At 47.6% G+C, this 17,527-nt stretch overlaps 1 protein-coding gene across 1 annotated transcript; it reads right to left on the bottom strand.

The window, feature by feature from the left end:
- Positions 1–2,331: 2,331 nt before the first annotated feature.
- Positions 2,332–15,770, bottom strand: LOC140208147 (C-type lectin domain family 12 member B-like). Its single transcript, XM_072276629.1, has 8 exons — positions 15,551–15,770; positions 10,935–11,078; positions 7,385–7,504; positions 5,806–5,922; positions 5,275–5,523; positions 3,295–3,437; positions 2,866–2,930; positions 2,332–2,530 (listed from the first exon to the last, which is right to left on the bottom strand). The coding sequence occupies exons 1-8, from the start codon at positions 15,768–15,770 to the stop codon at positions 2,332–2,334; spliced, it is 1,257 nt and encodes a 418-aa protein (XP_072132730.1).
- Positions 15,771–17,527: the final 1,757 nt, after the last annotated feature.

The following is a 17,527-nucleotide window of genomic DNA, read 5'->3' as shown; positions in this document are numbered from 1 at the left end:
AGTTTCACTCTCTGTCTGACCCCGGTAGTGTGTGATGGGACGGTGCGGAGGCAGCTTCAATTGATGTCGGACCCCGCGAGTGTGTGCCGAGACGGTGCGGAGGGACATTCACTTTGTGTCTGAGCCTGGCAGTGTGCGATGAGACTGACACCTGTGTGTCTGACACCTGATATGTGTGATAGATCGGTATGGAGGGAGCTTCACTCTGTGACTGACCCCGCGACTGTGTGATGGAACCTCATGGGGGGAAATTCACTGTGTGAACGACCCCAGGAGTGTGTGATGGGCCGTTGTGGAGGAAGCTTCATTCTATGTCTGACACTGGGAGTGTATGATGGGACGATGTAGAGAGAAATTCACTCTGAGTCTGACCCCGGGATTGCCTGATGGGACGATGTGGACAGAGCCTCACTCTGTGTCTCACCACGGGAGAGTGTAATGGGACTGTGTGGAGGGAGCTTCACTCTGTGTTCGACCCCGTGTGTGTGTGATGGGACAGTGTGGAGGGAGCTTCATTCTGTGTCCAGCCCTGTCAGTGTGTGGTAGGTCGGTGTTGTTCGAACCCGCAGGTTTCGTTTAATCTGGACTGTCGCTTTAAGAGCTCCTGACTCAGGCGGGACTATGACGTCAGTCACTGGCTGCCGTGTTTTGTGCAGATTAAACACAGTGAGAGTGAGTGAGTGAGTGAGAGAGAGAGAGAGAGAGAGAGAGCGAGACCTTCATTCGTAGTAGAGAGAGGAAGAGACTGGGGAAGCCGGTAGCTTCAGCTTGTCGCAGCTGAGGATTGAAACTCTCCTGTGCCCAGAAGTGTGTTTTAAACATCGGCACATAGTGCACAATGAATGTGTGACTGTCACTTCGTACATTCCATAGGAGTGGGTTTTGGGGTATCCTGCGGGACCACGTTTGTAGCTCTTGCCTGGATATGCCGTGTGATAACCTCTGGAAGACGATATTCCCGTGAAAATGTCCCTTTCGGCGATAATTCGTATGTGCATTTGGAATGACACTGTTATCTCGTTTTACCAGCGTGACATCTGTGGAATATTTTGTACTTACCTTTTCCGTCTGCGTTTTACATTGGGCTACAAAAGCTCTCTCGCATAATTTATTTAATGGATTACTGAACATTCCAACTTTACCATCTCAAGACCTTAACCCCCCCCCCCCCAGCTCAATAGTTATATTTACGCACGTATCTACACAAAACACTGTTAACTTTTGTTTATCTTGATTAAGTTACTATTTTATAAGTAGTTACTAATAAGGATAGTGGGTTGAACATCAGAACCGGACTCGCACATTTCTAGGGATGTACGGTGTCGATCATTCTGGATTGCCGCATGGCCGCCTGGTGTGGAGGCTGCAACGCAGAGGGTCGCCATGGGCCATAGAAGGTTCTAGACTCAGCCAGCTCCATCACGGGCACAACCGTGTCCTCCATCGAGGACATGTTCAAGAAGGAATGCCTCGGGAAGACCGCATCCATCAGCGAGGCTCCCCTCCCGCCGGGAAATGCCTTGTGCTCATCGGTACCATCGGGGAGCGGTACAGGAGCCGGGAAACTCAACAATTTAGAAACAGTTATTTCCCCTCCGCCATCAGATTGCGAACGTTCCGTAAACAGTTAAACACTCACTCGGTATTCACCTTTTTTGCAGTATTTATTAATTTTCCCAATTGTCGTGAATTTTATATTTTTGCACCGCGCTGAAGCCACGTTGTGGTTGTACAAAAGGTCGGTGAGACCGCGTTGAGAGTTTGGTGTTCAGTTCTGGTCGTTTTGTTTTGGGAAAGATGCCATTGAGCTGGAAAGAGCGCAGAGAGAGATTTACGGGGATGTTGCCGGGACTAGAGTGTCTGAGTTATGGAGAGAAGGCACGAAGGATGGGACTTGTTCCTTGGAGCGCAGGTATGAAGCCAGGATAGGCACTGATAGGCTGAATGTGCACAGTCTTTTTCCCCCTGCGTTGGTGAACTGAGGGCCAGTGCGCACAGAATTGAGGCGAGAGTGGGTGGAGGAAACCGAGAGAGGAGAGGCAGAGATGGGGTACGAGGGGGAGAGGAATGGGGAGAAGCAGAATGAGTTGGGGAGAAGAAGGGCAGAGACAAGAGAGGGTCGGAAAGGGAGAATAAATTGAGGGAGGGGGAGAGCGGGGCCGGGAGGGGAGAAGAGCAGTCCAGATGGGAAGAGGGAGAGTCGTGGGGGACAATGGGGATGCGAGTAGAAGGAGGAGATTGGAGTAGGTGTTAGGGCAGAGAGGTTGGGAAGGGATGAAAGGATGGGGAAGTGAGAGAGGGGTAGATTGAATGGGGAGAAGTGGGGTGTAGTCAGTTGATTGAAGTCGGCCCCACGGGGTGTTGACAGAGAACTCGGATCTCTTCAGGAATATCCGGGGATAAATGTGCAGACTTCTCGCAGATGAATCTGTATTTACTTTTGCAATGGTAACTCCATAAGTCCGAGTTGCACTTACTGCAGGTGGACTGTCCATACAACTTCTGGTACAGAAGATAAGAGGCCACATTCCTGCCAAAGATGGTTAGACAATTTCAACAGAGACAAAACAGATCCATCAGACACCGGAGACCGTCGCAAAATTAATCCCACTAATGTGCGCTCTCTCCTACTGAGCTGTGTTCTCTCTGCATCCCCTTGTCGGTCCCTAAACTAATTCCATGATATCGTGCTCTCCCCACAGCCCCGAGTACATCGCCGTAAGAATCCCACGACACCGCCCTCTCGGGCAGTACCGAGTCAGCTCTCAAATTTATCCCACTGCACCACCCTTTCCCTACAACCCTGCATAAGTCAACATCCTGTGTCACCCCCACACGACCGACCTGCAATATTCCAAACCTCACCCCTCTCTGCATTTTCCAATCCAGTAGGTTCTGTCTGCATAGCCGATAGAGATGGAAACAAAATCCTGTGAAAATAAATCCCTTCGATTAATGTGCATGCAACGCCCTGGGAAAAAGTTCGCTGTTAATGAAATGGTTTCTCTGTAGCAGCAGAGTGTTTGGGTTATGACGAGAGATAATAAGACATTGGGAATGTGCGGCGTCCCTCTCAATGCCTAGCCACTGAAGCGTGTGAACGGCTGGGACAGAGAGGAAATTATCCAGTGTCTGGCCTCAGGAGTGCGTGATGGATGGGACGGTGTGGAGCGAGATTCACTCGGCGTCTGTCCCTGGGCGTGTGTGAGGGTACGCTGTGACTGATTGACTCTATTGAAGACCCCGGGAGCGTCTTATTGTTGTTGTTATCTCTTCTCACGGAGTGACATATACCTTTTCCTCGTTTGAATTTATTTCGAAGAGCCTTGATTCAAAGTTAGAACAATGTTCTCTCGCTCCATCAAAAGATTTCCCGAACGTGGACATGAAATAACACCGGTCTTTATTTCTCAGCCAGGTCTGGGGACACGTTTGCCCTGCAAATCAGCAAATAGTGAGCCATCCAACATAAGTCCAATTACATCGACAGGCTTCTGAAAAAGCCAACCTCCCTCCACTCCGTCACGTCGCACATTCCCGGGGCAAGACAGACAATGCAGGGTCAGACACAGAGAGAAGCTCCCTCCACTCCGTCCCATCACACACTCCCGGGGTCAGACACACAGTGCAGCTCCGTCTGGTACTTCGCATCTCAGACTCTCGGATTCAGACACACAACAAAGCGCCCGACACACCGTTCAATCACACAATCCCAGGGCCAGACACAGAGGGAATCTGCATCCACACCGTTCTATCACACACTCCCAGGGTCAGTTACAGTGTCACGCTTATTCTGAAACATCCCATTGCACAATCTCATGGTAAAAAAAAAAAAAAAAACAGTGTAGATTCCCCAGAATCCGTAACATAACAGATTCCCGGGTCAGACACTGAGAGAATCTCCCTCCGCAATGTCCCATCACGCACTCCCGGAAGCGGACAGACGGTGGCGCTACATTCACACCGCAGCATCACACACTCCCAGTATCAGACACAGAGTGCAACTCCTCTACACCATCCTATCACGCACTCCTGGGATCAGATGCAGAGTGAAGCTCGCTCCACAACATCCCATCACACTCTCCCAGGGCTAGACACAGTCTGAACCTCCGTTCACACCGTCCTATCACACACCGCTGGGATCAGATGCAAAGTAACGCTCCCTGCACACCGGTCCCATCACACACTCCGGGGTCAGTCACACAATGAAGCTCCCTCCACACTGGCCAATGACATATCCCCGAGATCAGACACGGAAATAAACTCCCTCAGCGCACATGACAAATCTCAGAGGGAGAGTGATTCTCCCTCTGCAGCTTCTCAACACACCACAGAACAAAATGTCAGATGCAGAGGGAGGCTGCCCCCACAGGTCCCATCACACACTCCCGAGTCTAACACAGTGTTTATCTCCCACCTTTCGTCCCATCACAACTCCCGTGGTCAACACAGAATGAATCTCCCTCCACACAGTCCGATCACCACCTCCACCACCCGCCCCGAGTGTAACGCAGTGTGAATCTCCCTCCTTACGATCCATTAAACACTCCCTGGTGAGTCACAGAGTGAAGATCTCAGTGAAACATCGCACGCCCCTGTGTCCACACATAAAGCGAAGTTCCGCCCACACCCTCTCATGGCACACTCACGGGGTCAGACTCTCTCCACAACATCCAATCACTAATTCCGTGGAGTCAGACACGGAGTGAAGTTCTCTCTCCAGGATCCTATCACACACTAGCGGACTCAGTCACAGAGTGAAGCCTCCTCTGTCACGTCGTATCACTCATTCCCGGATTCAGACACAGCATGAAACCACCGCTGCACCTTCCCATCACACACTCCCGGATTCAGAGTGGAACTCTCTCTCCACGTTGCCATAACACCTTTTAGGGAACGGACATGGGGTACAGCTCCCTGGACCCTGTCCGATCGCAGCATCCGGTTGTCAGAGTGAAGCTGGATCCATACTGTCACATACGAGATTCCCGGAGTCAGACATAGTCTGAAGCTGTAATGTTAAGTCTCACAATTCCGTCGTCAGACACACATTGAATCCACCTCCGCAGCGTCCCGGCACACTCTCGCGGGTTCACTGATAAAGTGAAACTTCCTCCACGCAGCACCATCACACACTCACCGGTCAAATACAGAGTGAATTCCCTTCCATACCATCTCTTCACACACTCCCGATGTCGACAACAGTGTGACCCTTCCTCTCTCTGTGTCTGCCCTGTGATGAGGAGCGAGTTAAAGAGGGGGACGATGCCTCACCTCTTCTGCTGATCAAGAATTCACAGATTTGAGCCTTGGTTTCTTTGACAGATCTGAACTTCGTTTCCATCTCAGTGAACTGGTGAAGGAGTTCTGTGTGCATTCGTTTCAGAACGGACAGATTAGAGTTGAGCGCAGAAAAATTATTGAGAGAGGTTCTCTGGGAGAGATCCATCTTGGATTCAAGGGTTGAGATTAAGTCATGGTAGTTTCGGTCGGAGGTGATCTTAGACTGATGAATCTGTGATACTGAGAGAGATGGTGAAAGACGTTTACCGTTTGCAGTGACACGTGACGCTAGCGAACGATGAGTCTTGATTGTCTTACGGTTAAGGCCGTGTCTTTATCACTGTGAAGGCCGTGTCTTTATCACTTTTAGGGATGTGTCCGTATTACGGTGTCGTTTTTTTTTTTTTTTTAAACGGTGTTACGGTAAGGGGCGTGTCGGTGTCACTGTGGTGTTTTAAAAAAACAATTTATTCCACTCTCTTTATTTATGGTCTGACTCCACCCGGAGACGATTCCACTCACCATGGATCGAGAGTCCGATCACTGTCACGGTGAGGGCGGACGTAACTAGGCAGAGGAGGCAGATCTGACGGTTCGGTCTATTTCCGATCTTCAGTTTCGACTCCTGTTCATGCGCACCTGTGGAGAGACCATACGGCCATAAGACCATGAGATATAGGAGCAGAAGTAGGCCATTCGGCCAATCGAGTCTGCTTGGCCATTCAATCATGGGCTGATCTAATTCTTCCGGTCATCCCCACTCCCCTGTTACTCCCAATACCCTTTGAAACGCTGGCTTATCAAGAACCTATCTATCTCTGCCTTTAATGCGCCCAATGACTTGGCTTCCACAGCTGCTCGTGGCAACGAATTCCACAGATTACCACCTATGACTGAAGTAATTTCTCTGTACCTCAGTTCTAAAAGGACGTCCTTCAATCCTGCAGTCGTACCTTCTTGTCTTAGAATCCCTTACCAGGGGAAATAACATTTCCATATCTAACCTGTTCAGGCTTTTCAATATTCGGAACGTTTCTATGAGATTATCCCTCATTCTCCTAAACACCTGGAAATACAGCCTTAGAGCTGCCAAATTTTCTTCATACAATAACCCTTTCATTCCGGTTATGATTCTCGCGAATCTTCTCTGAACCCTCTCTTATGTCAGTATATCTCAGGAGCCCAAAACTGCACACACTACTCGAAGACTCACTTTACACCGCACGCTGTCGGATCAGTGCCGCCAGGCTAATCAAAGACACGACCCACCCAGCCGACACACTTTTCCTCCCTCTTCCCCCCGGGAGAAGGCTCACAAGCTTGAAGACTCTTACGACCAGATTTGGGAACATCTTCTTTCCAACTGTGGTAAGACTGCTGAATGGATCCTGACACGGATCTGCGCCGTACCCTCCAAATATCCGGACCTGCCTCCCGGTTTTTTTGCACTGCCTTACTTCCCATTTTTCAGGTTGCTATTTATGATTTATAATTTGAATTTTTAATATTGACTAATTTTAACTATTTTAAATAGTATGAAGCGCAGAACCAAATATCGCTGTGATGATTGTACATTCTACTACCAATTGTTTGGCGACAATAAAGTATAAAATATAAAGTATAAAGCATAAGAGTGTCTCACGAGTGCCTTTTGGTGCCTCAACATCACATCCCTGCTCTTCTATTCTATAGCTCTAGAAATGAATGTCAACATTTTTTTCGGTTTCTTCACCACCGGCTGAAACTGGAGGATTCAGTGATTATTATTTTTCACAGTTGTATTATTGTTTTCCCGCTTTGTTCTTTTTTCACACATTGGATACACGGCGGGTTAAACTCTGCCATTTCCCCAACTGCATCTGTGACTGATCAATGTCGCATTGAATTAATTTGCCAGTTTTCAACACCACCCATCTTCGCATCATGTACAACTCACCAAATCACCCATCTACAATCTCATCCGGATCACTTATATACGTCACAGACAGGAGGTGGAATGTGCTACAGAGAAGTGGTGGAGACAGATGAATTACAAATTCGACAATCTTGGGCGAATGACACGTGACGCTTCCAGAATAACGTCACTACTGTGAACTCTGACCTGTTTTCGCAGTAGCTGACATCCCTCCGGGTCCCGGTGCCATGGGAGGATCCTCGTCCTCCTCGATGAGGGCTTCGTCTTTCCGAAAGTTCAGCTCTGAGTAGGTGGAGGTCAGGGCGTCTGTGAGAGAGAGCAAGACAGGCAGATTAGGGAGAGAATGAGTCAGCGGTAGAGAATGGGGAAGAGAGTCGCAGAGAGAGTGAAAAGACAGCAGAATAGAGAGAGGGTAAAGCGAGGGGGAGGAGGGGCTGAGCGACAGCGAGGCAAATGCTTTGAGAGAGTAGGGAGAGAGGGGAGAGAGAAGAGAGAGAGGAAAGACGGTGAAAGCGATGGTCAGAGATGGGGAGAGCGCGAAGGGGCGACGGGCGAGTAAATGCGTTAATGTTGGGAAAGAGAACGAGGTTAGAAAGGGGAGCGAGAGTGAGAGACGGAGGGAGAAGGAAGAGAGTGCCGGGTGAGACTGCAGAAACACAACAACAGTGAGTGGGATGAGGGGGTGCTAGAAGAGAATTTAAGAGACGGAAAAGAGCGAGGAGACAGAGCGTCGGGGAGAGGGAGATGGAGGTGAATAAGGAGGAGAAGAAGCGGGAAACTTATGGACAGAGAGAGGTGGGAAGAACCGATGGGGTTCGGAAAGGGATAACACTGAGCGGAGAGGGCGAAGGTAAAGACACAGTGGGAGACAGTAGGGGAAAGTGTTTGAGAGAGGGACAGGGTGAGAGAGGAGGAGAGAGAGGAGACGGGGTGAGAGAAGTGAAGGGAGGATATAATTCCAAGGATGTTGCCTGGAACGGAGACCATGCCTTATAATAATAGGTTGAGTGATCTCGGACGTTTCTCCTTGGAGCGACGGAGGATGAGAGGTGACTTGACAGAGGTGTACAAGATAATGAAAAGCATTGCTCGTGTGGATGGTCAGAGGCGTTTCCCCATGAATTGGCCTGCACGAGAGGACATAGTTTTAAGGTGCTTGGAAGTAGGTGCGGAGAAGTTGTCAGGTCTAAGTTTTTCACGCAGAGAGTGGTGAGTGAATGAAATGGGCTGCCGGCGGCGGAGGTGGAGGCGGGAACGATGGGCCCTTTTAACAGACCCCCAGATGCCAACATGGACCTTATAAAAATAGTGGGCTAAGGACAGGCCGAGGTAGTTCGAAGGTACGGAGATGTTCGGCACGGCTTTGTGGGGCGAAGGGCCTCTGTTATACCGGCTGTTTTCTCTGTGTCTAAGGCTAGACCTTGCGGGTGTGAATTGGGATGATGTTTTTGCAGGAAAATGTACTATGGACATGTGGTCGATGTTTAGAGATCTCTTGCAGGATGTTAGGGATAAAATTGTCCCAGTGAGGAAGATAAAGAATGGTAGTGTGAAGGAACCATCGGTGACTAGTGAGGTGGAAAATCTGGTCGGGTGGAAGAAGGCAGCATACATGAGGTTTTGGAAGCAAGGATCAGATGGGTCTATTGACGAATATAGGGAAGCAAGAACGGAGCTTAAGAAGGGGTCAGCAGAGCAAGAAGGGGGCATGAGAAGGCCTTGGCGAGTAGAGTAAAGTAAAACCCCAGGCATTCTTCAATCATATGAAGAAAAAAAGAAGGACAGGAGTGAAGGTAAGTCCGATTAGAGATAAAGGTGGGAAGAAGTGCCTGGAGGCTGTGGAATTGAACGAGGCCCTCAATGAATACTTCTTTTCGGTATTCACCAATGAGAGGGAACTTGATGATGGTGAGGACAATATGACTGAGGTTGATGTTCTGGAGCATGTGGATATTAAGTGACAGGAGGCGCTGGAGTTGTTAGAATACATTAGGACAGATAAGTCCCCGGGGTCTGACAGAATATTCCCCAGGGTGCTCTACGAGGCGAGGGAAGAGATTGCTGAGCCTCTGGCTAGAATCTTTATGTCCTCGTTGTCCGCGGGAATGGTGCAGGAGGATTGGAGGGAGGCGAATGTAGACCCCTTGTTAAAAAAAGGTAGTAGGGATAGTCCGGGTAATTATAGACCAGTGAGCCTTACGTTAGTGGTGGGAAAGCTGTTGGAAAATATTCTTAGAGATGGGATATATGGGCATTTAGAGATCGTGGTCTGCTCAGGGACAGTCAGCATATCTTTGTGAAGGGCAGATAATGTCTAACAAGCCTGATATAGATGTTCGAGGAGGTGACCAGGCATATAGATGAGGGTAGTGCAGTGGATGTGATCGATATGGATTTCAGTAACGCATTTGACAAGGATCCACACGGTAGGCTTATTCAGAAAGTCAGAAGGCATGGGATCCAGGGAAGTTTGGAAAGTTGGATTCAGAATTGGCTTGCCTGCAGAAAGCAGAGGGTGGTGGTGGAGGGAGTACATTTAGAGTGGAGGATTGTGACTAGTGGTATCCCATAAGGACCTTTTCTGGAACCTCCACTTTTCGTGATTTTTATTAACTACCTGGATGTGGGGGTACAAGGGTGGGTTGGCAAGTTCGCAGACGACACACAGGTTGGTGGTGTTGTAGATAGTGTAGAGGAATGTCGAAAATTGCAGAGAGACATTGATAGGATGCATACGTGGTCTGAGAAGTGGCAGATGGAGTTCAACCCGGAGAAGTGTGAGGTGGTACACTTTGGAAGGACAAACTCCAAGGCAGACTACAAAGTAGATGACAGGATACTTGGTACTGTGGAGGAGTAGAGGTATCTGAAGATACATGTCTACAGATTCCTGGAAGTTGCCTCACAGGTGGATAGGGTAGTTAAGAAAGCTTATGAGGTGTTAGCTTTCATAAGTCGAGGGATAGAGTTTAAGAGTCGCGATGTAATGATACATCTCTATGAACCTCTGGTTAGGCCACATTTGGAGTACTCTTTCCAGTTCTGGTCGCCTCACTAAAGGAAGGATGGGGAAGCATTAAAAAGGGTGCAGAAGAGATTTACCAGGATGCTGCCTGGTTTAGAGAGTGTGCATTATGATCAGAGATTAAGGGAGATACGGCTTTACTCTTTGGAGAGAAGGAGGATGAGAGGACACATGAAAGAGGTGTACAAGATAATAAGAGGAATAGATAGAGTGGATAGTCAGCGCCTCTTCCCGAGGGCACCACTGCTCAATACAAGGGGAGATGGCTTTAAGGTGAGAGGTGGGAATTTCAAGGGGGATATTAGAGGAAGGCTTTTTACTCAGAGAGTGGTTGGTGCGTGGAATGCACTGCCAGAGTCAGTGGTGGAGGCAGATACACTAGTGAAGTTTAAGAGACTACTAGACAGGTGGAGCAATTTAAGGTGAGGTCTTATATGGGAGGCAGGGTATTGAGGGTCGGCACAGCATTTTGGGCCGAAGGGCCTGTATTGTGCTGCATTATTCTATATTCTATGTTCTGTGTATCTATGGAGATACGGAGAAAGAATGGACTGATTAGAGACGGAGGGAGCGGTGAGATAGGGACGTGCAAGACAGAGTAGGGAGGGAAATACTGGATGGCCTGAGACCCAGGGAGAGTACCTAGATGTTAACAAAGTCTCAGATGGTACACTGCTCTGGAAGATGATGGTACAGGAGTAGGAAGGTTACGTTGCAGTTGTGCGCTGACGCCGCACTTGTTCAGTGTTGGTCGCCCGGATATCGGAAAGGCCGCTGAGCTGGAAGGTTTACGAGGGTGTTGAGCACGGCGGAGTGAGGCATGGAGAGAGGTCGGGCAGGTCGGGACTTTATTCCCTGGAACGCAGGGGTGACGTCACAAACTGTGTACAACCACGTGGCGGCGCAGGCCGGGTGAATGAGCACAGACGTTCCTCAGGTCCGAGGTATCGGGAACCAGAGGGCCCAGGATTGAGGTGAAGGTCGACGGCGAGGAGGGGGAGAGATGAGGAAACGTGGTGGGCGGTGTTAGAACGAGGAAAGCGAGTGAAACTGTGGTGGAGGAAATGGGGGAAGAGAGAGTGGAGGGAGAGTGGGCGGACGGATTGACTGGGAGAGACGGTGAGAAAGAAGTGCAGAGATGGGGAGATGTTTGTCGGAGAGTGGTGGAGGAGAATCGGGATGCAAGCAAAGGAAGTGAATGGGGTGGGTGAGGGACAGAGAGGGTGCGGTGTGTAATGGGAGTGTGGAGGTGAGAGAAGCAAGAGAACGAGGATGTTGCCGGATGCGAGGAACTAATTTATGGAGAATATCCGGCAGTTTCGGATTTTTATTCTTGGAACGTAGGAGTGACCTGACAGACAAGTATGAAACCATGAGCGGTGAACGCGTACATCTATGTTACCGGAACTTGGAGAATAGAGGAACAGAGTGCACAGGGCTCAGGTGAGAAGGGAAAGGGATTTAATAGGAGAGCCAGATGATACCCAGATGGTGGTCAGTCTGTGGAATGAGATGACAGAGGAAGTGGTACAGGCAGATCCCCTAATCTGAGGAAAGACATCCTTGCCATAGAGGGAGTACAAAGAAGGTTCACCAGATTGATTCCTGAGATGGCAGGACTTTCATATGAAGAAACACTGGATGAACTGGGCTTGTACTCGTTGGAATTTAGAAGATTGAGGGGGGATCTGATTGAAACGTATAAAATCCTAAAGGGATTGGACAGGCTAGATGCAGGAAGATTGTTCCCGATGTTGGGAAAGTCCAGAATAAGGGGCCACAGTTTGAGGATGAAGGGGAAGCCTTTTAGGACCGAGATTAGGAAAAAACTGCTTCACACAGAGAGAGGTGAATCTGTGGAATTCTCTGCCACAGGAAACAGTTGAGGCCAGTTCATTGGCTATATTTAAGAGGGAGCTAGATATGGCCCTTGTGGCTACGGGGATCAGGGGGTATGGAGGGAAGGCTGGGGCGGTGTTCTGAGTTGGATGATCAGCCATGATCATAATAAATGGCGGTGCAGGCTCGAGGGGCCGAATGGCCAACTCCTGCACCTATTTTCTATGGTTCTATGTTTCTATAACCATATAATATAAACATATAACAATTACAACACGGAAACAGGACATCTCGGCCCTTCTCGGCCATGCCGAACTCATACTCTCACCTAGTCCCACCGACCTGCACTCAGCCCATAACCCTCCATTCCTTTCCTGTCCATATACCTATCGATTTTTTTTTTCATTAAATGACAATATCGAACCTGCTTCTACCATTTCTACTGAAAGCTCGTTCCACACAGCTACCACGCTCTGAGTAACGTAGCTCACCCACGTGTTACCCCTAAACATCTTTCCGATAATTCAGTGAGCAGAACTGTAAACAATACTCCAAATTTGGCCTGAGCAATGCCTTGTACAATTTTAACATTACATTCCAACTCCTATTCTCAATCTCTGATTTATGAAGGCCAGCATCCAAAACCTTTCTTCACCACCCTATCCACAGGAGTTTCCAACTTCAGGAAATTAAGCACCATTATTCCCAGATCACAGTGTTCTCCTACCTTCTTCTCTGCCCTGTCATTTACCCTGATTGTCCTATTTTGGTTAGTCCTTTCAAAATGTAGCACCTCACACTTATCAGCAATAAACTCCATCCTCCATCTTTCAGCCCGCTCTTCTAACCGGCCTAAATCTCTCTGCACGCTTTGAAAACCTGCTTCATTATCCACAACGCCACCTATCTTAGTATCATCTGCTTACTAACTAATCCAATTTACCATCCCACCATCCAGATCATTAATGAATATGACAAACAACATTGGACCCAGTACAGATCCCTCAGTCACACCACTAGTCACCGGTTTCCATACTGACAAACAGTTATCCACCACTACTCTCTGGCATCTCCCATCCAGCCACTCTTGAAACCATGTTACTACTTCAATAAGTCGAGGGATAGAGTTTAAGAGTCGCGATGTAAGGATGCAGCTGTATAAAGCTCTGGTTAGGCCACACTTGGAGTACTGTGTTCATTTCTGCTCACCTCACTATAGGAAGGATGTGGAAGCATTGGAAAGGGTACAGAGGAGATTTACCAGGATGCTGCCTGGTTTAGAATGTATGCATTAGGATCAGAGACTAAGGGAGCTAGGGCTTTACTATTTGGAGAGAAGGAGGATGAGAGGAGACATGATAGAGGTGTACAAGATAATAAGAGGAATAGATAGAGTGGATAGCCAGCGCCTCTTCCCCAGGGCACCACTGCTCAATACAAGAGGACATCGCTTTAAGGTAAGGGGTGGGAAGTTCAAGGGGGATATTAGAGGAAGTTTTTCTTTTACTCAGAGAGTGGTTGGTGCGTGGAATGCGCTGCCTGAGTCAGTGGTGGAGGGAGATACACTAGTGAAATTTAAGAGACTACTAGACAGGTATATGGAAGAAATTAAGGTGGGGGCTTATATGGGAGGCAAGGTTTGAGCGTCGACATAACATTGTCGGCCGAAGGGGTCTACTGTGCTGCGCTATGCTATGTTCTATGCTCTATAATTCTTTCAGAGCCCCTGCTATTTCTACACTAACTTCCCTCAAGGTCCGTAGACTTATCCAATTTTATATCTCTAAACGCGCCACGACTTCCTCTTCTTTAATCATCATAGTTTCCATGACCTCCCTACTTGTGTCCGTTACTTGCACAATTCAATAGCTTTCTCCTCAGTTAATACAGATGAAAAGAAATTGTTCAAAATCTCCCCCATGTCTTTTGGGCTCCTCACATAGATGTCCAGTTTTATTCTCTAAGAAACTAATTTTATCTCTCACTATCCTTTTGCTATTAATATAAGCGAAGAAAGCGTTTGGATTTATTTTCACCTTACTTCTCAAAGCAACCTCGTACCTTCTTTTAGATTTTCTAATTTCTTTCTTTAGAATCTTTTTACATTCTTTACATTTCTCAAGCACCTCATTTACTCCTTGCTGCTTATATTTATTGTAGCTATCGCTCTTTTTTTTTCCGAACAAAGCTTCCAATATCCCTTGAAAGTTATGGTTCTCTCAAACTTTTAACCATTCTTTTCATCCTAACAGGAACACAACGATTCTGTATCTCAAAATCTCACCTTTAAAATACCTCCATTTCTCTATTACACCCTTCCAATAAAACCGATTGTCCCAATCAACTCCTTATAACTACATTCCTATCTCCTTAAAGTTAGCCTTCACCAATTAAAAAAAACTCAACTCTGAGTCCAGACCTATCCTGTTCCATAATTATATTGAAACTAATGGCATTGTGATCACTGGACCCGAAGTGCTCCCCAGCTCATGCGTCCGTCACCTGACCTATTTTATCTCCTAAGATTAGATCCAACACTGCCCCTTCTCTCGTTGGTACCTCAATATATTGCTGCGAATACCTATCCTGCACATATTTTACGAAATCCAAACCATCCAGCCCTTTTACAGTATGGTGTTCCCAGTCTATGTGTGGAAAATAAAAATTTCCCACAATCACTTGTGCTTACGAAAAATATCCGCTATCTTCTTACAGGTTTGCTCCTACAATTCTCGCTCCATATTAGGTGGTCCATAATGCACCTCTATAAGTGTTACTACATCATTCCCATTCCTGTATTCCACCCAAATAGCCGCTCTAGCCGAGCCCACTAATTTATACTGCTAGATAACCGTTGTAATTTTTTTCTCTGACAAGCAATGCAGCACCTCCCCCTCTTGTCCTTCCGATTCTACTAAACCTGAAGCAAGGAAATCCAGGAATATTTAGTTGCCAATCACACCACTCCTGCAGCCATCTTTCACTAATAGCTATAACAACATATTTCCAGGTATCAATCCATGCTCTAAGCTCATGCACCTTTCTTACAATGCTACCAGCATTAAAATAAATGCATTTAAGGAAATCTGGACCTCTTACTCTCTGTTTCTCACTGATGGTGCGAGCAGCATTACTATCTTGTTTTTCTTCCCTCTCCCCTACATCTGTTTCTGAACTCTTTTTCCCCTCCCCCTTTGTACACAGTTTAAATCCACTAAGCCACGCTAGCAAACCTACCTGCAAGAATATTTGTCCCCCTCCAGTTCAGATATAGACCGTCCCGGCGGAACAGGTCCACTTTCCTTAGAAAACTGCCCAATTATCTAGAAATCTGAAGCCCTCCCTCCTGCACAGTGTCTTCAGCCACGTGCTGATCTGCTCTATCTCATTATTTCTGAACCCGCCTGTACGTGGCACTTGTAGCAATCCTGAGATAGCAATCCTGGATGTCCTGTCCTTTTAGTTGGCATCAAACTCACTAAACTCACCTTTCAGGACTTCCACACTCTTCTTATCCACGTCATTGGTCCCAAAATGTACGACCACCTCTGACTGCTGACCCTCCCTCTTGAGAATACTGAGAATTCGATCCCAGGAATCGCGAAACATTGCACCAGGGACGCAACAGAAAATCCGGGATTCTCGATCTCTTCCACACAACTTCTTATCTGCCCCCCAGACTATCGAATGCGTTAGAAACTTGGTCATTTGCGTGTATGACACGTGACCGCTCCAAAATGACAACATTTCTACGTACTCTGACCTGTTCGTGCAGTGGCTGGCATTCCACCCGGTCCCGAGGCAATGAGAGGATTCTCATCCTCCTCGATGAGGGGTTCGTCTTTTCGAAAGTTCAGCTCTGAGTAGGTGGAGGCCAGGCCGTCTGGGAGAGAGAGAGTGAGCGAATGAGTCAGCGGTAGAGATTGGGAAAGAAAGTCGCCGAGAAGTTGAAGAGACAGCAGAAGAGAGAGAGGGTGAGGCTAGGGGGAGGGGGGGGTCTGAGAGTCAGCGAGGCAAATGGTATGGAAGAGTGGCGAGAGAGAGAGGAAAGACGGTGGAGCAATGGACAGAGACGGGGAGAGAGCAAAGGGGCGAAGGGCAGGAAATGCGAGAGTGTGGGGAAAGAGAACGAGATGAGAAAGGGGAGAGAGAGTAAGAAATAGAGGGGGAGGGAAGGCAGTGCGCGGGAGACCGAAGGAAGACGGGAACAGTTTGAGAGGAGTGAAAGGTGCGAGACAGAGCCAAGGAGAGGGTGATTGAGAAGGCAGAGTGTGCGGAGAACAGAGGGAGAGGGATGAGGAAGAGTGAGTTGAGCCAAATGTTTCTTCACCACCCTATCCACATGAGATTCCACCTTCAGGGAACTCTGCACCATTATTCCTAGATAACTCTGTTCTACTGCCTTCTTCTCTTTTCTACCATTCACCCCGTTTGTTCTATTTTGATTAGCCCTTTGAAAATGTAGCGCCTCACACTTATCAGTGGTAAACTCCATCTGCCATCTTTCAGTCCACTCACCTAACTGGCCTAAATCTCTCTGCAAACTATCAAAGCCTGCTTCATTATCCATAACGCCACCTACGTTAGCATCTGCTTACTGACTAATCCTATTTCCCGCCCCATCATCAAGATCATTAATGTATGTGACAAATACATTGGACCCAGTGCAGAGCCTTGAGTTACACCACTAGTCACCGACTTCCAACCTGACAAACACTTAGACACCACTACTCTCTGGCATCTCCCTTCCAGCCACTGTTGAATCTATTTTACTACTTCAATATTAATACTTAAGAGTTGAACCTTCCGAGCTAACCTTCCGTGTGGAAACTTGTCAAAGGCCTCACTGAAGTCCATATAGACAACATCCGCTGCTTTACCCTCGTCAACCTTCCCAGTAAACTCTTCAAAAATTCAATATGCTTTGCGAAATATGACCTTCCACGTACAAATCCATGTTGACTGTTCCTAATCAGACCCTGTCTCGACAGATAATTGCATATACCGTATCTCAGAATACTTTCCATTAATTTACCCACCACTGTCGTCAAACATACAGGCCGATAGTTGCTAGGTTTACTATTAGAACCCCTTTCAAATAATGGTTGGAAAAAAACACATGAGCAATACGCCAATCCTCCGGCACCATCCCTTTTTCTGATAACATTTGAAATATTTCTGTCAGAGCCCCGGCTAGTTCCACACTAATTTCCCTCAAGTTCCGAGGGAAAATCCATTAAGGACTCGGAGAGTTATCCACTTTTATATATTTTTTTAAACCACCAGGACTTCCTCTTCTTTAATCATCATAGTTTCCATAGTTTCTCTACTTGTTTCCCTTACTTTGCACAATCCAATATCCTTCTCCTTAGTGAATACCGAGGAAAATAAATTGTTCAAAATCTCCCCCATCTCTTCTGGCTCCACACATTGCTGTCCAATTTGATTCTCTGAGGGATTAATTT

The sequence above is a fragment of the Mobula birostris genome, chromosome 13 (genome assembly GCF_030028105.1).
Source record: "Mobula birostris isolate sMobBir1 chromosome 13, sMobBir1.hap1, whole genome shotgun sequence".
NCBI lineage: Eukaryota > Metazoa > Chordata > Chondrichthyes > Myliobatiformes > Myliobatidae > Mobula > Mobula birostris.
Note: the sequence above shows the minus strand (reverse complement) of the source record. Positions and strands in the feature narration are given on the sequence as shown.

Coding starts and splice junctions, on each gene's coding strand:
- LOC140208147 (XM_072276629.1), bottom strand. CDS start 15,770: ATGACCAAGTTTCTAACGCATTCGATAGTCTGGGGGGCAGATAAGAAG. Junction 11,079..15,550: donor GAGTGTGGAAGTCCTGAAAG/GTGAGTTTAGTG, acceptor CCTGCGTTCCAG/GGAATAAAGTCCCGACCTGC. Junction 3,438..5,274: donor ATTCTTGATCAGCAGAAGAG/GTGAGGCATCGT, acceptor GCTGATTTGCAG/GGCAAACGTGTCCCCAGACC.